This window comes from Furipterus horrens, unplaced genomic scaffold (genome assembly GCF_987537825.1).
Source record: "Furipterus horrens unplaced genomic scaffold, mFurHor1.1.pri manual_scaffold_5, whole genome shotgun sequence".
Lineage (NCBI taxonomy): Eukaryota > Metazoa > Chordata > Mammalia > Chiroptera > Furipteridae > Furipterus > Furipterus horrens.
The window spans coordinates 45877752-45897083 of record NW_028327175.1 but is presented as its reverse complement, the minus strand read 5'-3'; the positions used below and the strand labels follow the sequence as shown (position 1 = coordinate 45897083).

General features: G+C 40.2%; 1 protein-coding gene across 3 annotated transcripts in view; it reads right to left on the bottom strand.

Annotated features, from left to right (window-relative positions):
* ARHGEF28 (Rho guanine nucleotide exchange factor 28) overlaps window positions 1-19332 on the bottom strand; it is a 283144-nt gene that overhangs the window by 141092 nt on the left and 122720 nt on the right. For all 3 annotated transcript variants that reach the window (XM_090276382.1, XM_090276380.1, XM_090276381.1), the window contains exons 5-7: window positions 8659-8842; window positions 6113-6293; window positions 4193-4265 (exon numbers count right to left, since the gene is read on the bottom strand). In XM_090276382.1, the coding sequence (XP_090132508.1) occupies window positions 4193-4265; window positions 6113-6293; window positions 8659-8842 (438 nt within the window). The remainder of the gene's footprint in view (window positions 1-4192; window positions 4266-6112; window positions 6294-8658; window positions 8843-19332) is intronic.

The window sequence follows — 19332 nt, the reverse complement described above, 5'->3', positions numbered from 1 at the left end:
GGAGTATTTTCTAGTAGAGTGAGTTCTGACTGCCTGGGCAAGCTGCATTACCTCGCACAAGTTATGTGACCTCTCTGCAGCCATCTCCTCACGCATCCAGTGGAGAAAATCAATTCCTGACTCCGAGAAATACCCATCTCCATTGGCACTGGAATGCACACTCTATGAATGTACAAACTTCGCTCAGCTCAAAGCTGAAGCCCCCGCACACATACAGCAGTACCTGGCACTCAGCAAATGCTTGAGTGGAATTAAGTGACAGTCCACTCCTAGAAATCAGAGTTTTTCTCTTTGCCTTTTTGGTTGCTGCTATATCACCAGCGCCTAGACCAGTGTGGGCACTCAGCAAATGTTTATTGAACGAATAAGTGAGTAAAGGAGGCTATAGACTCCCATCTGTCTGCCTAGATTGTGCTTTGCGTTTGGACCCACAGCCTCTCCCACCTTCCACAAGGATCACGGGGAGGGAATCCCCCCTGGGGTCCCCTTGAAGCTGCTGCCTCAGCCCTGAAGGAAATGACTCTGCCCTCCCTCCTTTGTGACTGGAACCCATTCCAATCCCAACTCCGTTTTCCTTGTTAATGAAAATACGGAAGATAATTGATAGGGAGAAGCCAACAAAGTAGGAAATTGGTGACACAAAAGTGAAGACATTTATATTATGGTCAGTGGTATTGCAATGGTTCTCTTTGTTTCATGGCAGACAACAGCTTCCCAAACAACAACAAAAACGTAGGTGGCAAGGCAGGGGTGATCTGAAAATTCAATATGATCGTGAGTCGTCCCCTGCCCCTGTTCCAGCATGAGCATCACTGCACTAACAGCTGGAGAGAACCCAAGTGACCATGGAAAAGGAGAGATAGTGTCTAGAAAGAACAGGATCAGTAAAAATGAGGAACAGCAATATTTCTAAAGTACCTTCCACAGACCACTTCCATGAGATGCTGAGAACTGTGAAAAAGAGAGTCTTAGGTTTCTTGACTACAAGACCCACTAGAACCTACAAAACTTTAGATGTATTCTCCATCTCCAACATGGGGAGTTTAATATACAGTTATTGGACCAAAGAACCCTTATTTTTCAGAACATCTTCCAAGACTGGTATTCCGTATAACACCTGTTGGAAATCCTAGAGCAGGGATAAGAAGGCACAAAATAAGGACCAAAAATGCAAAGGACAAAATCGAGTCAGTTGGGAGATTAACAAATAGAAACAATTACTTATTCATCTCAGCATATTAAAAATGAGATTATTTGGGGGCCATTTAACTCATTTGTTATAACTTCCCATCATTCTGGAAGTACAGTTACAATAATAAAATTAGAGAAACATAACTGGTTCGTAGACAATAATAAAACCATATATCACACTAACCAGAACAGCACAATAAATTTCCAGACTAAAGTTATTATAGTTTTTTAATCAATGGCAGCTACAGGTACAAGCTTAGACACAGCATCCTCTTTTATCCACTGCTGCAGAAGGAACAGAAAGACATGAGCTATTAAGAATCTTTTAGTAGATGTCCAAGGGAAAGTTTGCTTCTGGAGTTTAAAGGAGAAGGAAAGCAAGCTCTTACCCTCAGAATGTTTTGTTCTTCCACTTGAGTCAGCTCCAAGGTTATGAACGGACAAAAACTAATTGAGTATTCTCACCTTAGTTGAATACTGCCCTCTGCTGGAATGTGCATACAGTTTCTAATGTCCAATAAGCATACACAAATAAAAGCATTGTCTAGAAGATCTATACAATACACACAGTATTTGGAGTGAGAGGACTTGAGTTTCTGTCAAATTATTTTGCTTATTCGTTGAGTGACTTCAGTCCAACTAGCAGCCAGGTGTACTAACTGGTCTGTCCCCTAGGCCCATTGAAGTCAACCTGTCTGAAACTGAGTACATTTTTTGTCATGAGCCTGCTTCCCACAAGGCCTGTCCCACCCAGGGACACACCAGAAACTGCCTTTTCACCCACCTGACATACTACACCTTCAGGACAGAATCCATCTGTCCCCACCTCTCCAAACTCCTTACACTTCTGCATTACTTTCAGCAGCACCCACCCCACCCCTCCAATCCATTCTCTACACTCTCATGGTGACCTTTCTAAAATAATACTCTAACCTTATTTACTTCAATCAGCTCCCGAGAACTGTCAAGATGGGCTCTAGTTCCTTGCCAGCTTGTTTTCCTGCCCTCGAACTCAAATTGTTAGCCCGGTAAGGGCAAAAGCTTAGAATTTAAGTATATATTTAGACTTCGCTTTGTTCTAAATTAGTTTGAAGGTGTATTACAGGGAAATAAAAAGATATAAGACATTAAGTAAAAATCAGAAGTTGATTTTAAAAAATAAACAAAGGAAAAGTAAGGGGGAAGGCTTATGAAATAAATGTAATACAAAAATCCATTCAGCAGCTCCCTACACATTTGCAATTGGCTGGCCAGAAATTTAGCCCCAACTTTTTATCGGCCAACCAGAAGCAAGAAACCTTATCAGTTCCAGTTACAGCAGTAAAGTGAGCCAAATGCTCTGAAGAAGCTAATATTCCTCACGTGAGACCAGAAGAGGTTTTCCCTATGGGTCTTAAAATTGCCCGTCACCTCCTTGGGCAGGCAGGGCAAGCCACAGCTCCCTCAATGCATCCAGCACATCACTCACAGGAGAAATAGTGAGGGCGTTTCCACAGGGGCCCACGCAGGTGCAGCTTGGGTAGAAAGCTCAGCTGGTCACTTAATCCAGGAGTGTGTGCAATGGGAGCGGGGCACTCAGACTTCCAACAACTCGCCACAAATCTTCCTTCTCCATGATGACTTTTCAACAAACATGGGGACAAAGAGTTTAAGACTGTACTACCCGAAAAATACCTGGAATGCAACTATTCTATGTTGCTAATTAAAAGAAGATTCAAAGGTATTAACCAGCTGTGAACAATTGGTGGCTTAGGAACAAGGATCTAGCATGGTGGCCCTCAGCCCTGTCAGACTGTTGTCCTTTACATGAACAGATAATTTGGAACACCCCCTCCACTCTCCTGGGTTTACATAGATAATGTACCCTACTTCTAACTATGTATAACCCTAGCCTCACATATACTTTCAAAAACAAAAACAATACCCTAACATATAAAGCAAAAGAAAATTGATAAAAGATAATATGTATTTTCAATATATAAAACCTTTGTCTAACTACCCTAGAAAACATAATGATGTCAGGTTCTTGGAACTACTGTGTTTTAGAAAATAAAACAAAAACAAAAACAAAAAATCAGAATCCCTTCAATACTTCAAGTGCAGGACTATTCGAGGATAGAGGTGAGAATGCTCCCTAGAGTCAAATTTGTGTTTATTACTAGGACTTGCTAACCGACCAGACTTACTTGTGCCTGTAAAGAAGAAAGAACCTGAACTGAAGCAGACATTGCATGCCCAGATAAACTGCCAAGTTGGGAAAACTGAGAATGTACTGTGTCCCAGCAAATGAGCTGGGTATCACGTACGAGTGTGGCATCTCGACGTGATTCTGTGTGTTATGGCATGGAACCGAATGATGATGATGTGTTATTAAAATTATACCTCCTGTCAAGACTCTGCCTCCAGTAGATCTGTACCTTCAGTCTCGAAGTTTGCTCAGGACGGTGAACCACTGTGCAGGACCTGGGCTGGCCAGGGCTGTCTGCACCCTGCAGAACGTCCCGCAGCCCCACCTCTTACCTCTATGTGCCAGGGAAGTCCCCCACAACCTTCGTGACCACAGAAACACCCTGACAACCTCCATCTTCTTTAGGACCTCTAGCCCAGCACAGAGAAGGGGCTCCACAAGGTGAAACAAACTAAAGAATGAGCGAGTGATGAAGGACTGAATGGAGTGAACACTGAACTTGAAACTGAGGGATGAATAAGATGTGTCAGGGAAGTGCCCTGGAGATCAGGAATGAGAAAGGACTTGCCCAGGACCCAGCAAACAGCACTCAGTAAATGCTAATTTAAAAAGGGGGGGGCAACGGGGGGAGGGGAGAGTGGAAAACACAGCATATTTCATTTGACGCTGTCAGAGGACCCATGTTGTATCTCCCTGATCTTGCCTCTGATTCGCTTTGTTCCAGCTCGGCTTCACACGTGCACTGCAACCCCAGTGAGCTAGTGAGTCCTGTGCACTTGCTGGGTTCCCCAAGGGGAGAAGGAGCATGCATACCTTCTTCAGGTTCTGCAGTACTGGAGGGCATATCTGGGCTTTCCTCTGGCCCAGTTTCTTGCTCTTCAAGAGTCTAAGGAAGCAAGAAAAAAAAATCACTGAACACCATTTGAGGCTTCAAATATGCAACAAAGAGGTGAAAACTACATTCAAGGATCTCAGAGCTGCAACAGGCCAGAGGTATGGCCTGGAGCGGCGGGGGGTGGGGGATCAGGAAAGATCAGCAGCACCCCAGGAAGACGGTGAAAGATGTTGGGGGAACCTGGAGGCATGGGCCAAAATTGTCCCTGAAACTAACCCTCTACTGCTTCTCCAGTTAACAACAAGGTCCTCAGGAACATGATGCATGAACCAAAAAGGGAGACAGAGAAGAGAAAATCTTGAAACCAGAAAGAAGAGTCACTGTTTTATGCATATACCCACCTACACCAACCCCCACCCAAACCTAAGACACAGGGATCTCAGGGACCCAGACAATGGAGTAGGACCACCATCACCTGGAGGACCCAGTATGAGCAAGGGCCTTGGGCCACAAGCTGACACACACAGGTGCAGGTTGTCCCTGCTGAGACTGAGTTTCTGAGCCTTGGAGAGAAGCTGTCCTCTTCAGAACCCTCCATGTATTTCCTTTTCAAATGTACTTCCCACAATCAGTGGAAATGTGAAGAAAAACAGAATTATGTGCTAATGAGTCAAATGGTAAAACTGACCAAGACGGCATCAGCACATGTTCCAAATCGAAAACACAGGCAAACTTGGGTGCACAACCCTACAGCTGACATAGACACCTGAATCCCCCCGGGCATGTGATTAGGCTCAGTGCATCAAGAACTAAATTCTCAACATTCTGGTTAACAACAAGCTGCTATAGGGAGAGAACTAAAACATGAATAAAAGATATAGCTAAGATTTTGCCCGTTGTTTCATTTCCTAATATCTACCTTTATAGTTTGGATATGTAGCGTCAATCTGTCACTGTTTAACATTTAATAATCATTATAAATTATCAGTCCACCAGTGTCAGCTATAATAGAATATTATAATGTAAATCCTTTACAACTCTGAACAAGCATGGCTCTGAATAGGTTTAAATAAAACCCTATATGGATTAAGCCAGCAACAATCTTAATTTTATATAGTGTTTTGGGCCAAATCTTTAATATTACGAAACAAACATTTTACAAAAACTGAGATAAATAACAGTATCAGTTTCCTGAACTGTGTCCTCTGTAAAGTCTACACAGTCCTGAAACCCGTGCCTTATTAAAGGACATGCCGGAAGGCACAAGGGTGAGCACTCTTCACTAGATTGACTCAGCCCTTTTACTCAAAATAACATTTTGCTTAATAATAATTGAAAGATGTAAATACTATTTACATGCTTCTAGAGTCCACAAAAAAATAAAAATAATGATGAAACCTTTTAAACCCTGAGACGGGCATGCTTTGACAGCACTCGAAGCTGGTGTTCGGGCCCTGGTGGGAGGAGGGGAAACCTCTTTATAAAGGAACCGGTTCCAAGGGACAGTCCCCACTCCAGAAGAATCTGTACACTGGGACAAATGCTTAACTACATCTAGGCTATAAGAAACCCCACAAGTAGGTATTAGACATGTAAAAAAATCCTAAATGCAACTGCTTTAGATGAGAATTATAATGTCATCAATAAATTAATAGAAAATATCCCATGTCAGAATTTTAAAACCTAACCTGGCAAGGCTGACTCAAAAAAGTAAAAGAAACAAAACTATTAGATACATTACTATTTCCACTACCAAAATATTACATAATAATCTTCATTCTATGGTGCAACACACTTTCCAATTCCATATTCCCTAAGCAATGTCCCCAAAACAATGAAAGTACTGCCTACACTCTCAAGGCATGTGTTAGTGTATGCTAGAATAATGGGGCACAAACCTTGTTGAGAAAGGCTTTATCCCAAAAGTACTTCCTGAAGAGTTTAATGTCTGCCTCCAACAAATGCTCAGCCGTGTGGTTCAGTGTCAGGGTCAGCGTCTCCGACGAGTGGATGTACTGCAGAGAGGCATCTTCGCTGAGTTGCACTCGGGAGAAGCCTGGGGAACGTCTGCCCTGGAAACTGAACCGTCACAAATCAAAACCCATACACAGCATTGAAACACCGGCCCCCAAATCCCAGTACCCTCATTGCCCCAGCTATTACAAATCCAACTGGCAAAACGATCCTTGAAAGCCACCTCCTGACAATAAGATCATGTAAACAGGTTCTAATAAAACCATCTTTCTTTTTCCACCTAGAGAAGACAGCAATTGAAAAGCCATTCACACAATTATATACATTAAAGATTTATATAAATAATGAAACAGTCCTGACTTTTAAACATAGTACTTGACCTCAATATTTCATTTTCCTTTCAATCTGAAAAGATGCCTCGCCCTTTAATGGGGCACATGTAGCCGAACAAATTAGCTGGCAGCCACCAGTTTATTAGGTGATTACAGTGGAAAACAGATATGATCCCCAGGGAACATGGTAAGGTTTGGATGTTACAAACAAGTGAGATATTCAAAACACACTGGCCGACTATTGTAAATCATTTTCTCATGCAAATTGAAACATGCATAAATTTGATCATGTTATATTCTTGAATATACTCATAAACAAAGGAACAATATTCCCAAACTCAGTTCTTGAATATCAGCTTATTTTCTGTTCTATTTTGGCTACGAACAATCACACACTTATTAGCAAATGGAGGCTTCATGGCTAGTGTCATAATATTCTGGATGGCTTATAAGGTCATGCAATAAACACAGTGAAGAAGGCTCCGGAGGGAAATATGAGTGGCTCTCAGACGACAGCCCACCTCAGCACATTGTCACATCCCAACAGCTTGCTCCCAGGTTCCTCATGGCTCAGAACGAGCGCTCTGCCTCTTTCCTCTTCACCCGAGACCTCAGTTTGTTAACGAATATTTGCTTTACAAAAATATAGTGTACTTCCGATCATATAAGCATCACCACCATCACACGGAACAACAGAAAGGGATCTTCATAAAGGGTATTTATACCCTATGATTTGGGGCATCTTCCTAAACCCTTGACACTAATTATTGGCAGGGACTCCAGAATCTTCCAGGAAATGTCTTACTCCAATGACAAGCCCCTGAGGCAAATGGACTCTAAGTAATCAGGTCATTGCTATTAATTTAGAAAATGGAAGCTCTAAATTTCACTTACAGGCAGCTTCTAATCCCATGCATAAATGGATTTATTAGATGTGCACACTTTTAAAACACATGATATCTCTGCTCTTGGACCAAGCAGAAAGAGAAAAGCCACCAAGGATGAAGAAGTCAGCCTCCCATGATCTCAGTGGAACAATGACTAAGTCAAAGGAAGCCGTCCTCCCTTCTCCTTTTAGCCAAGATAGTGGGGTCATATTAGAGCACAACAAAACAAAACAAAACAAAACAGAAAAAAACAGGAAACTCTGACTTCTACTTCAATGTCCACTTATGTATCATATTACCATATATTAATTACATTGATATCTATGAGCCAACCAAGAAAAAACAGCCCATTAATACTATAATAATTCTGACAACTTTTAATATTTATATAGCACTTAGTAATTTTTAATGTACTCTCCCATTCATCTAGGGTTTTTTATATGTTAAGTGAAGAAAATTACCATATATGAATCCTTTTACAACATAAGAATGACAAATCTCAACCATTCTAAGTAACAAACAATATATTCATTTTTCACTGAAAGTGTAAATATCATCATCAACATAGATAACTTAATAGTTGATAATTGATTCCTTTTAAATTATTTCACTAGGTCCTGATAACCATTCATTGACTTTCTAGTATTTTAGGATTTGTCTGTTATTCATTGATTCAACAATGAATATTATTTTATATTCTTTCAATAAATATTATGTGCTGAACACTGCAGTGGGTAAAACAAATAGTTTCAGCCCTCAGATGATTTAGGAGGGAGACATATGTGAAACAGATAATCATTATACATATAAAATTCTAAATTATAATTAATATAGTGAATAAGTTTAATCACCTTAATTACAGTTACTATTGTGAATTAATAATCATAAAAGACCATAACACAAAAGACTTCTCTGAAGAAGTGACATTTAGGCTGAAACCTGAAAGATAAGCAGGGGTTGGGGGGGTTATTATTAATTATAGCTCCCTATAAAGACTTCTTCGCTAACTCCTTCTCCCCCACAAACTTAATGCTAAATATATCTGTATATCTGTGTATGTACTACACATATATACACATACATATACACATATATATGTATACACACACATCTCTCTCTGTACTTTGTACATGAGAACTAACAGTAAAACATAAGCGAATTAGCCTGTGGTTTGGTTATTTCAATTTTTCATCATGTTTGTCAGACTTTATAGAAACAGATTGAGAGAAACTACCAAGTAGCCAAACTCACTTTGTGATGTCTTCAACCAGCTTGGAGTGTCCACCATTTAAAGCTAAGTCTAATGGTGTGGCACCCTCTTCATTGGGTAAATCCAAGGCCTGAACTCCCCCCGGAAGACACAGGAAGAACTGGAAAAGATTAGGCAGGCCCCATCTCACAGCCAGGTGTAGGAGAGACTCTCTGTGAAGAGTCACTGAAAAGAAGACAAACATATATGAGTCCCTCTGCTTATAAATTTTATCTCATACATTTCATCCAAGACCATGTATTAGACACAGTAAGAATGGCAGAGCTGAAAGGAATCATCACAAGCATCTAATGCAAATACCTCATTTCACAGATGTGGAGAGGTCAGTGACTTCTCCAAGGCCAGGTAGCCAGTAGATGCTAAGGTCAGGTCTGTTCATTGTTGGTACAATGATTTTTCCACACTATGGTGCATGTTTGCATCACCTTCCACTCACATGCAGAAGTCATCCAGGAAAAACAAGTGCTAGGAACAGACCACCCTCTGGAAACAGACACTGTCAGGGGAAGTGGTGCTACTCTAGCAGGGCAGGCTCTCAGCAGCCAGCACTGGAAAGCGGCCTCCGTTTCTACCCTTTGTCCTTGGATGTGCTCTCCCTGATGAGAAACTGGGACGGAAATGGGCTTCACATGTCCAGAAAACTGGAGACCATGGTCCCCCTCACACTTCATCCATCTATTAGATCTGTGGGACTATTTCAATGTTGCCAAAGTCACCCCAGCTCCTGGTTGGTCTGTGTGTCTTGGTTTCCTTATGGTGTTTGCCACCCTGTATTATGGTTGTTTCCTAACTGTGTCATCTTATAGGTTAAGGGGGTCCTTGAAGTTCTGTATTCCTAACAGCCAGCATCCTATTTGGAAAACTAAAGTCATTTGGTATTTGTGGAGTTGAATAGCAATTGACTGTCAAAATCTCAATCATTTGTGTATGTTTAAATGGCCTGATTTGTACAGTTTGTACACCTATTTTTCTACTGCAATGACCCAGTGCCTGGAACAAAGGTGGCCCATAATAAACATTATGTTGGAAATATGTAAAAGAATAAATTTGCCTGCATTTAAAAAAAATCTAGGCCCATGAACTCCACAGATATCAAGACACACCTTAAAGCAAGCCTAATCTTAACCAACTAAACATGAAAACTCTAGCATCCATGATCTGTTGGGATAAGCATGTTGTACGAATCTGAGTTATACACACCTTGCGGGTAAGCAATGTGATTGACTGTGTTTTTAATCTGAAAGAGATCTGGACAACATTGCATCACACCAGGTGACAGGCCTGAGACATAGGGACTGGTCTGTCTTTTCTCCTTGCACAGCGCCTGGCACATCTTATGTTCTCTGTAAATATTTGCTTATTGAATGAATGAATAAATGCACATGCCTCTCTCCCTGGTGGGTACCCATGGAAGTCAGCTTTTAGTAACTATAGCAATTTGGACCCACAGCTGCTATTTGGAACATCCCCCACTCTCAGTTCCACCTCTGATACCTCTTGACTAAACTCAGAACACAAAATATGTACTCCCACACACAAGGCAGACATCAAGGACAAAAACCACCTCCTTCTCCCCACTGCTTACTGCCCACATTGATGTGATTTTGCTATCCCACTGTCTTCAGTAGCATAACTTTACTATTCCATTTACGTACCCAGGCAAATGACTGACTTTCCACTATGGGAACTTCCTTTAAGACCCATCAACTCTTCAACAGACAGTTTTTAATCCCTAAAATCAATGTTTATTATATCATGATCCACACCCAATCCTAATCAATTTCCACCTTCCTGCCCATCACCCTCCACCACCCCTCCCCTGCATTAAAAGGCCCTCATTACACCAAACGTCAAGTTATCAATAAATTCCACTTTTGCCTTACGCCCTGGAGATACTGCTAAGGATCTGTGTGGGCGGAGTTCTCCCTGACCACCCAGCATGCAACCACCTCAGCTTTGTCTTTCTAGCAGGTGGTGGTGATGCTATTTGGGAAGCCACATCCAACAAAGCCTGCGTGCCCAACAACCGGGAAATACTTCACTGCACATGGATGCAAAAGAAAACTGCTTAGCTTCCATCTTTAATCCATTTACACTGCTATTTCTGTATCTAGATCAGTGAACATAAGGCCTTATATTTTAAATATGTAAATGAGCCCTCCCAGTGAAATGACACTGACTTCACTGCTTATTTGCTCCATCATCCATCTGTGTGACACAGCACAGCCTCCCCCAGCAAGGTAACACCTGAAATGACAAACATCTAAAAACAGAGAAGGCAGTACACCCCTGCCAGGCATTTTAATATACTTGATATCTTCAAAAGAGTTATACTGGCTATTAAATAGCTTATTATTAATTATTTTATCCTTTACATTTTGAAGGACTTAAACCTATTTTATTAGGAAGCAGGGCTTTTATTCTTAGCAGGTTCCCTACAAGGCATGTTTGATAACATTTCCATTTGTTTCCTTCTCAAATAATAATCAGGGAAAGGGCTGTTAGGATCAGGTAACAAAACACACACACACACACATACACACACACACACACACACACACACACACATGTACAGCCCCCAGCATGGCTGTCAGCATGAGACTGTAACCAGCCACACAAGGAGGGAATTTCCAAGTCATCATTCCCAATCTGAATCTGTTGAGAATGTCCCATGGTTACACAGAAGACGATTTTCTTCCAAGAAAAATATGACCAAAAGGGAACATCTACACCTTTTGCATACCCTTCTAAAATTGGTAAAGGTACGTATGACGTCAGCCATTTCAATGGCATTCCCTACAGTGCCTGGGACAATGCCCTAAATACCCTCACACCTCAGGTGTACTTCACTGTATTCAGTCTGTCCCATGGGGTGAGTATGACGAGAAGCTATTTCCTCCACTGGAGAACCTTCCAGACCTGTTCTGTTCTCTAGCTCCCACTTCTCGCCTCTCTGGCTCTGTCCTTGCACCTTGTTCAATGGGGGAGAACAGGAAACATGTAGGACTAAACTGCCTCTCCCCCACTCCCCCCACCCCTCCTGCTTCCAGAATCTACCCACTTCCTGGTGAGATGGGAAGGTGGAGAGAGAGAGATCTAATGTTAGAAGAAAAATTAAAAAGCTGGGCAAAATGTTTCAAGACTGTGCTTTCTCATTCAGTATAAAAGTTCAGAGTGCAGAATCAGACAAACAGTTTGAAATAGGAAACATCATGACATATACAAATCGCTCTGCTTGTTACAGAATTTTAGATTCTTAACAGCGGTCAGGAAAACAAGTTTTGAAAAGGGGTTACACAATTTGGCAGAGGTGGAGGTGTTCAATTAGAATAAAATCTTTTTCTCCCAAATAAATAGGTCTCTTCCGGTTTAGCTGGAGTTATTTGAACTCATTATAACTACAACAGGATTACAAAGAATTGCTCTAATGGCAAACATTAAAAGGTATGACCTGTAACATCCTGGGAGCAAAATCACCCAGACACAGAAAGAAACGGAGCAGGTTGTGTCATTCAATCAACATTCTCATCAGGGCCTAAAAAGGGGCTTCTCTGCCCCAGACAGGGAAGGAGGCTCCAAGTCCATGCCCCTCACAGTGCCATTCCTCAGTTTTTCTGCCTGGAAAATGAGGCTGTCACATCAAAGACCCAAGGTCCTAGGGAGTGTTCATTCCTGCCCTGGGTTTTTCAGGATGAAAGATACATGAAATGTAGCACACACCAAGAGACCTTCCAGAATGCCAGAGACACAAGAGAAGATTGGCCAGACAGTTTGGTTACTACTTAAGGAAAGTGATTTTATTAACTGCTCAGCCCAAATGTAGAGTCGTTATCATACCCATATAAGGTTTGACTATGACTTTCAATTAACAAAAAATTACCAAATCCTCATGGATTCACATTCATTACTGGAGAAATATAAATCAGTATATCACTTTGGAAAACACAGTGCCAGAGGGAAGGGGGTGAGGGAAACAGAAGAGGTGGGGGGGGTGGTAAATGGTGAAGGGAGGCTTGACTTGGGGCAGTGAACACACAGTACCATATACAGATGATGTAGTGTAGAATTGTATACCTGAGATCTATATAATTTTTCAATCAATGTCCCAATAGGTTCAATTAAAAAATAAAATAAAAAGATTAAAAAAAAAGAAAAACTGGTGTCTTTATGACTGAGCAATTCCATTCCTACAAATAAAACCTAGTGAGGACTGTACATTTTATACATCAGAAACTATGCCCAAAAATGGACATTAAATTATCTTAATGTCCATCAACAACAGAACAAATTGTAGTATAATCATACACTAGTATTCTAACAAAAATAGAAATAAATTAGACTCACATAGAAGAAACTAAGAAATATATTGTTGAAGAGAAAGTGTCATAAAAGAATATATAGAATACATTTCAATTAATATGAAGTTTAAAAAAGTGAAAACCAGACCATATTAGTGATGGATAAATCAAGGACATGGTTACTATAAATGTCAGCATAACACTTCTGAAGGCAAGAAAGGAAATGCGACTAGGCAAAGATGAGGGATGGAATTCAATAGTATCTGTGTGTCTCTTCCCACCTATCCACCCCCGCCCCCTGAAAACACACAGTTGTGTTCAAGGTCCTCCCCAGAACAATTAAAACAGAATTTCTGTGGTGGGATCCAAGCATCAATCTTTTCTGAAGAGTCCCAAGTGACTCTTATGCAAAGTTATGGTTGGGACCCCCACCTTAAATAACTAAGTGGTTAACAAAACACTTGTCTACGCTTTCTTTTTATACCTCTGTCGTCCCAATCAACTCTTTAAGACCTCTTAGGTAAAAAGTTTCAACAGTGAATAAGAACAAAAAAAAAAATGTTTGTGACTTTTCTAATTGATTTTTTAGAGGAAAAGGGGGGGGGAGACATGGATTTGTTGTTCCACTTATTGATACATTCATTGGTTGTTTCTTGTATGTGCCCTGAACAGAGATCAAACCCACAGTCTTGGCATATTGGGACAATGCTCTAACCAACTGAGCTACCCAGCCAGGACTGTCTGTGACGTTTGCAAGTTATTTTAAATTCACATTACTTGCTGCTAAGCCAGGATATAGCCTCAAACATTGAGCAAAATATTAAAAATTATTAACATATTTAAAAATATTTAAAAGTTAAGCTAAAATGTGATGAGGACAATAATCTAAAAGCAAATGATATTTTAAACACAAGTTAATTCAGTAGTTCTACTGTATTTTGCAGGTTTTAGTAATGTTTCATACTCTTGAGTGGAGCCACTAAAATGTATTCAGCACTGTTGCCCTGACCGGTGTGGCTCAGTTGGTTGGGCGTCAACCTGCAAAACGAAGGGGCACCAATTCAATTCCCAATTGTGATGCACGCCTGAGTTGTAGGTTCTGTCCCTGGTTAGGGCTTATATGAGAGGCAACTGATTGATGTTTCTCTCCTTCTCTTTCTCCCTCCTTTCCCCTCTCTCTCTAAAAATTAATAAATAAACCTTTTAAAAATGTATTCAACACTACAAGTTTATGAAGAACAATTTTTTAAATTTACATAAGTCCAATTCATTAAAATAAATAAGTCTCACTCTGGTTTCCAAAGCCACACATATGTAACCAAGAAGAAGCTCCTTTTTTTAACCTGACCCTTTCTCCTTTCTGTTCATCCACTTCTGTCCTTCATCATTAAGCCCTTAGGACATCTGGTTCTGGTTAGTATCAAACTACCTTAAGAACAAAGCCTCAGATATGTTGATCACAGAAACAGAGTTTTGGTCTAGCTAAATATAACATCAGCCCCAGGCCCATGACCCATGACCCATTACCCACACCCTCATCAAACCAGACAGAACAATGCCATGGCTAACATCATGACTTGATTCAATGATCAACTACTGCCTACCCTAGTGCCAACCAATCAGTAGAGCTCACAACCCCAACTCTTTTAGCCACCATGATTGATTTTCTCTCAATATAACCCATCTCCTGGAAGCCATTGGGGAGCCAGATCTTTTAGTACTAGCTCACCTGTGACTCTGGGCTTGGCACCATCTCCTGAACTAATAGGCCTCTACTTTGTTTGCTACAAACTCCTGTTCACATTTAATTGGGCTTTGGTGCATGTGGTCCCATTAACACTATGCCAGGCCCTGCGGACACAGACATGAGCCTTGTCTTTGAGAAGTACATAGTCAGCCCACTTTCGTTAAGAGTAAAAGAAATATCTCGCCCGGGGAAATCACTGTCTGATGACTACTGTTCTAGGCTTGTCACAAAGAGTGTGAATTAAAATAAGGAAATGATATGACCTACAAGAAAGCTGCTTTGCAGGTCAACCTACATCATATATCGCGATTTAAAATTTAAAAAATGTTTACAAAATACCAAAATGATGACTAAAAAGTAAATAGAATTTTAAAAAATGACCAAAATGTACACGGAGAGTTGAAGAGAGAATCTGGCATAAGCATCGCACACAATCTCATATGTTTTCAGACCTCTCAAAGAGAATGGAAGGAGAGGTCATGTCTATGGCATCTTCCGTTTAGATAGTCTCGTTGGGGCTTTGGTGTGAGTATAAACAAACCAGCCTTGCACACAAGATCTTAGGCTGGTGACTCCGGGATAGGAACTGCAAATATAAACATATTCATAGGAGAGATACGGAAACAGGGTGTCCCATGGAGCAGGACAGCAGCGCAGCAGGTGTGACTGGGTCACAAAGCCAAAAGGTAGAAGGTAAGGAAAGCAAGCGAATGGCAGGTTTCAGTTTCCTGAATCTTCTTTTCTGCACTGGATACATTTGGGACACTCAGAATATAACCACCCTGACTGAAAAAAATCTGGGAAGGCGTCAATCACACACACAATTATTCCAGAAAACTTGCATTGTGATATACAGTACTGGGATGCACTTTGTGAATTTTATAACTCATGTAGATTGATTAACCTTTATTTTACCTCATAAAACTGGTACTAAATCCACTGAAACACTAAAAAGTCTTTATCAGAATTCAAAGATGGCGATCTAACTTCTGGCCTTCACATTTCCAGACTGAATTATAAAATATGGGCGTCTGTACAAGCTATTAAGAATCCAGGCACAACACTGTATAATGCAAGGGGGAATGTACTAAAGGGGTGAAATGTCTAATTTGAACACTTACAAAGGTGAAGCTTTGGGCAGACCACTTAATTCTCAAGTTTTCAGTTGCTTGATCTGTAAAAGGAAAGTGAAATCTGCCCGGCCTTCCACCTGGGATAGTCAGGGAGCTGTAATAAAAATACTACATGGGACAGGACAGCGTCTCAAGAACTAGGAAAGCCAGTATTGAGGGATTTATCAGTCATATACATTTGTCTCATCTTTTAATACAAAAATATAATAAACAGTCACTAACTTGATATGTGGTATATTTGAAAACAGATTTCCTCTGGTTATAATTTAAAAGCATAATTTAAGGGAACTAGCTGTCTGCTTCAGAGGCACTATAATTGCATCAGTGTAAAACACCAGATGTGCCATTAAGACAAATGTGCTTCAGCCCAGGCCTTGGGCGGTCGTTAGGTGCCATCAGCAGCAATTATGTCATACACCCTTTCCAGACTGTGCTATGATTTTATTCATTTGTTAATATTTCTTCAAGGCTATGATTTGTATCCACCATTCATGCTTTCATTAGATATTTGCAAACAGCCTAAATGCACCAGGTGTTCTCTGCTCTCCCCTCCTGCCACAGGCACCCTCCAACTGACCCACCAGGAACCTTGTTCTGTTTTGGAGACAAATGAAATACAACGCAATCTAATTTTATTATTGTCAAGCTGAAAAACTGTAGACTCATCATATCTTGGAAATGGCCTTTTTAAATCTGTAGTGTGAGTCTGATATCAAGCACAACCAGAAAACTGGCCAGCCACTTGCAACCAGGCAGCGTCCACTCACTGCCTTTGCCCTCAAAGTCGAGTTGCAAGTCCAAAGGCTCAGATGCAGAAATACTAAACTCTGTGGGGATGAGCTGCAACTTTAATTGATGGAGGAAAAAGTATCCTTTTCCTTAAGTTCAATTCTGTATTGACTTCTTTACAGCCAGGAAAGCCATTCCTTAAAAATAAAAAGCTAGCCCTGGCCGGTGTGACTCAGTTGGAGTGTCATCCCATAACTGAAGGGTTGCAGGTTTGATTCCCAGTCAGGGCACATAACTAGGTTGCAGGCTTGATCCCCAGTCTGGGCACCAATCCCTGGTCTGGGAGCATACAGTAGGCAACCAATCAATGCTTCTCTCTCTTATTGATGTTTCTCTCTTTCCCTTCCTCTCTCTCTCTCTAAAAGCAATGAAAAAAAAAATGTCCTTGAGTAAGGATTAAAAAGGGAAAAAAAGCTAAAAAAGGGATGGAAGACAGAAAAACCATTTTTAAATTAAAGACTTAAAACTTCACAAATGATGCAGATTTGTGTGCACACATGTGGGTAAGGGCTGTGAAAAAATTTTACCAATTTGCCGTTGGACCAATTCTAAAGAACATTCTGTCCACACCTAGCACTTATCCAGTGGGTTACCTTAGCAACTGAAGGAATATAATACCAGTTTTAAATGTCAGAAAAGAAAGTGTGGGGATACTTATCCCTTTAGATACTATCCAAAGTGATAGAAGGCTAGAAAGATACAGAGTGTATATACAACTGCTGGAAATGTGTCAAGATTTCCAAGAAAAATATAAAACCCCAGAATCAGTAAATACCCATAATCTATTAATTTAAAAACTCCTCAAGAAAAGTTTTTTAAAACCTGGAAATTTGTATCTTGTAATACATCAGTCCTTTATGGGTTTCCTTCCCACTGGTATTTCAGCTGATGCTATTTGAAATTTGCTGTCCAGTACAAAGTTTGAGGGCAGAAAAACAAAGATGACATTTCACATGGTCTGTGGGCCAAGTCTTATAATTCAAACTGCCATCCCCTAATAAGACCTGGAACACAAAGAGAGGGCCAACCAACAGAGCCATGCTCCTGAGCTTCGCTCTATTTTCTTTCTATGCCTACAGTCAGCGAATGGTATGTATTCAAGGACAAAAACACCAGCCAAGCTCCATTTCAAGTGTTAAACAAATTTTGCTTCTTACTAGTTACAGATCTTTTTCTTCTATTCAAAGAAAGATAAACATATTTCTCTCTGTAAAACATTGCTGGCCCACACATTCCCTTCTCCTGTTGCCTAGAAAGAAGGTGATGGTGTCTGGTATGTGGCTTGAAACAAGATGTAGATGTCACAGCAATTTGGTGGTTCCTACTGAGTCTTTCATAATGAACTGTTATTTCTCACTTAATGGCTTTTCCTGCAGATAAGAAGAAATATTATGACTGCTCTTTAAACTCCTTAAGAGAACACTAAACCATCAAGACACATTTTAACAGTTACTGAATAACCCCTACTGTTACAAACTTTCTTCCGAAGTCCTTCTGGCCCTCTGCACTGCTTTCCTTTTCCCCCATTAGTTCTGAAGTGTAGGAAAACAAACATTCTCCTTCAAAAGGAAATAATTTATGAAGACTATTAATAAAACAAAGCATCGTGCTAACCACCCTTCTTCTTAGTAACAGAATCATATCACATAACCTATAAATTAAACTGGGGTCCATGACAAGATTTCTACTTTTCCATCGAGTCCACTATTCATTATGCCATGACTTGTTTTGCACGGATACTCTACTTGGACTTGCCCTTATAATATGGATTCTACAACTACAACTGAAAAATCATTTCTCTAATTTCTGGATTCAAGTTTAAATTTGTGATTGCTATAACTCCACTGATATAACTTGGACAGTAGGGAGCATACTCTTAATGTGATTTTTGGAGTCAATAATTAAAATAATTAATCCTCTAAACCATCTTTAGTAGGTCCTACCAGTTCTAACAATTAATTGTCCTTGGGGACAGCTCTCCAACCAACCCTACATCTAAAGAGTAAAAAGTTGGCTTTCTAAATACATCAGCTGTGTTTAACTTTATGCCTAAGACAGTCCTGCAGAAGAGTTGCAAAAGCTCAGTAGGCTTACCCTAAAAACTTCTCCCATTCATAGAATCAGTTACAAAGGCAGGAGGAAAGGTTAACTCTTTAAACTTGATAAAACAATCTAACATAAAATTTTCTTTGTTTTACTAAGGATTTTAACCCTTTGAGTGCCATGCGTAATTCGAAATTTGGATCAACATGAGGAAAAATTATATCAATAAATAACCTGAGGTACAAAAAAAGAAAACAAAACATAAAATATTAATTATTCCATTGTTATTTACATTTATAGCTATTGGATAAAAGAGTTGCTGGAGCGCCGCTGGCACTTTTAGGAAAATTTGTCAGCGTCACTCACAGCGACATTGGCATTCAAAGGGTTAATGTTTGCCCTGCAGGTTTAATTCATGATACTGCCTTTCTTAAAGGTTCCCTGCACAAGGGCAACTATGTGACGGGATAGACAGTGTAAGCTGATGCTATGGTGGTAATCATTTTGTAATATGTAAATGTATCAAATCAACACACTGTATACTGTGAAATTATACACTGTTATATGTCAATTTTATCTCAAAAGCTGGAAAAAACAGGCTTTGTTATGATTTTATAATTGGTATAATGAAAACTTCCATCTCTT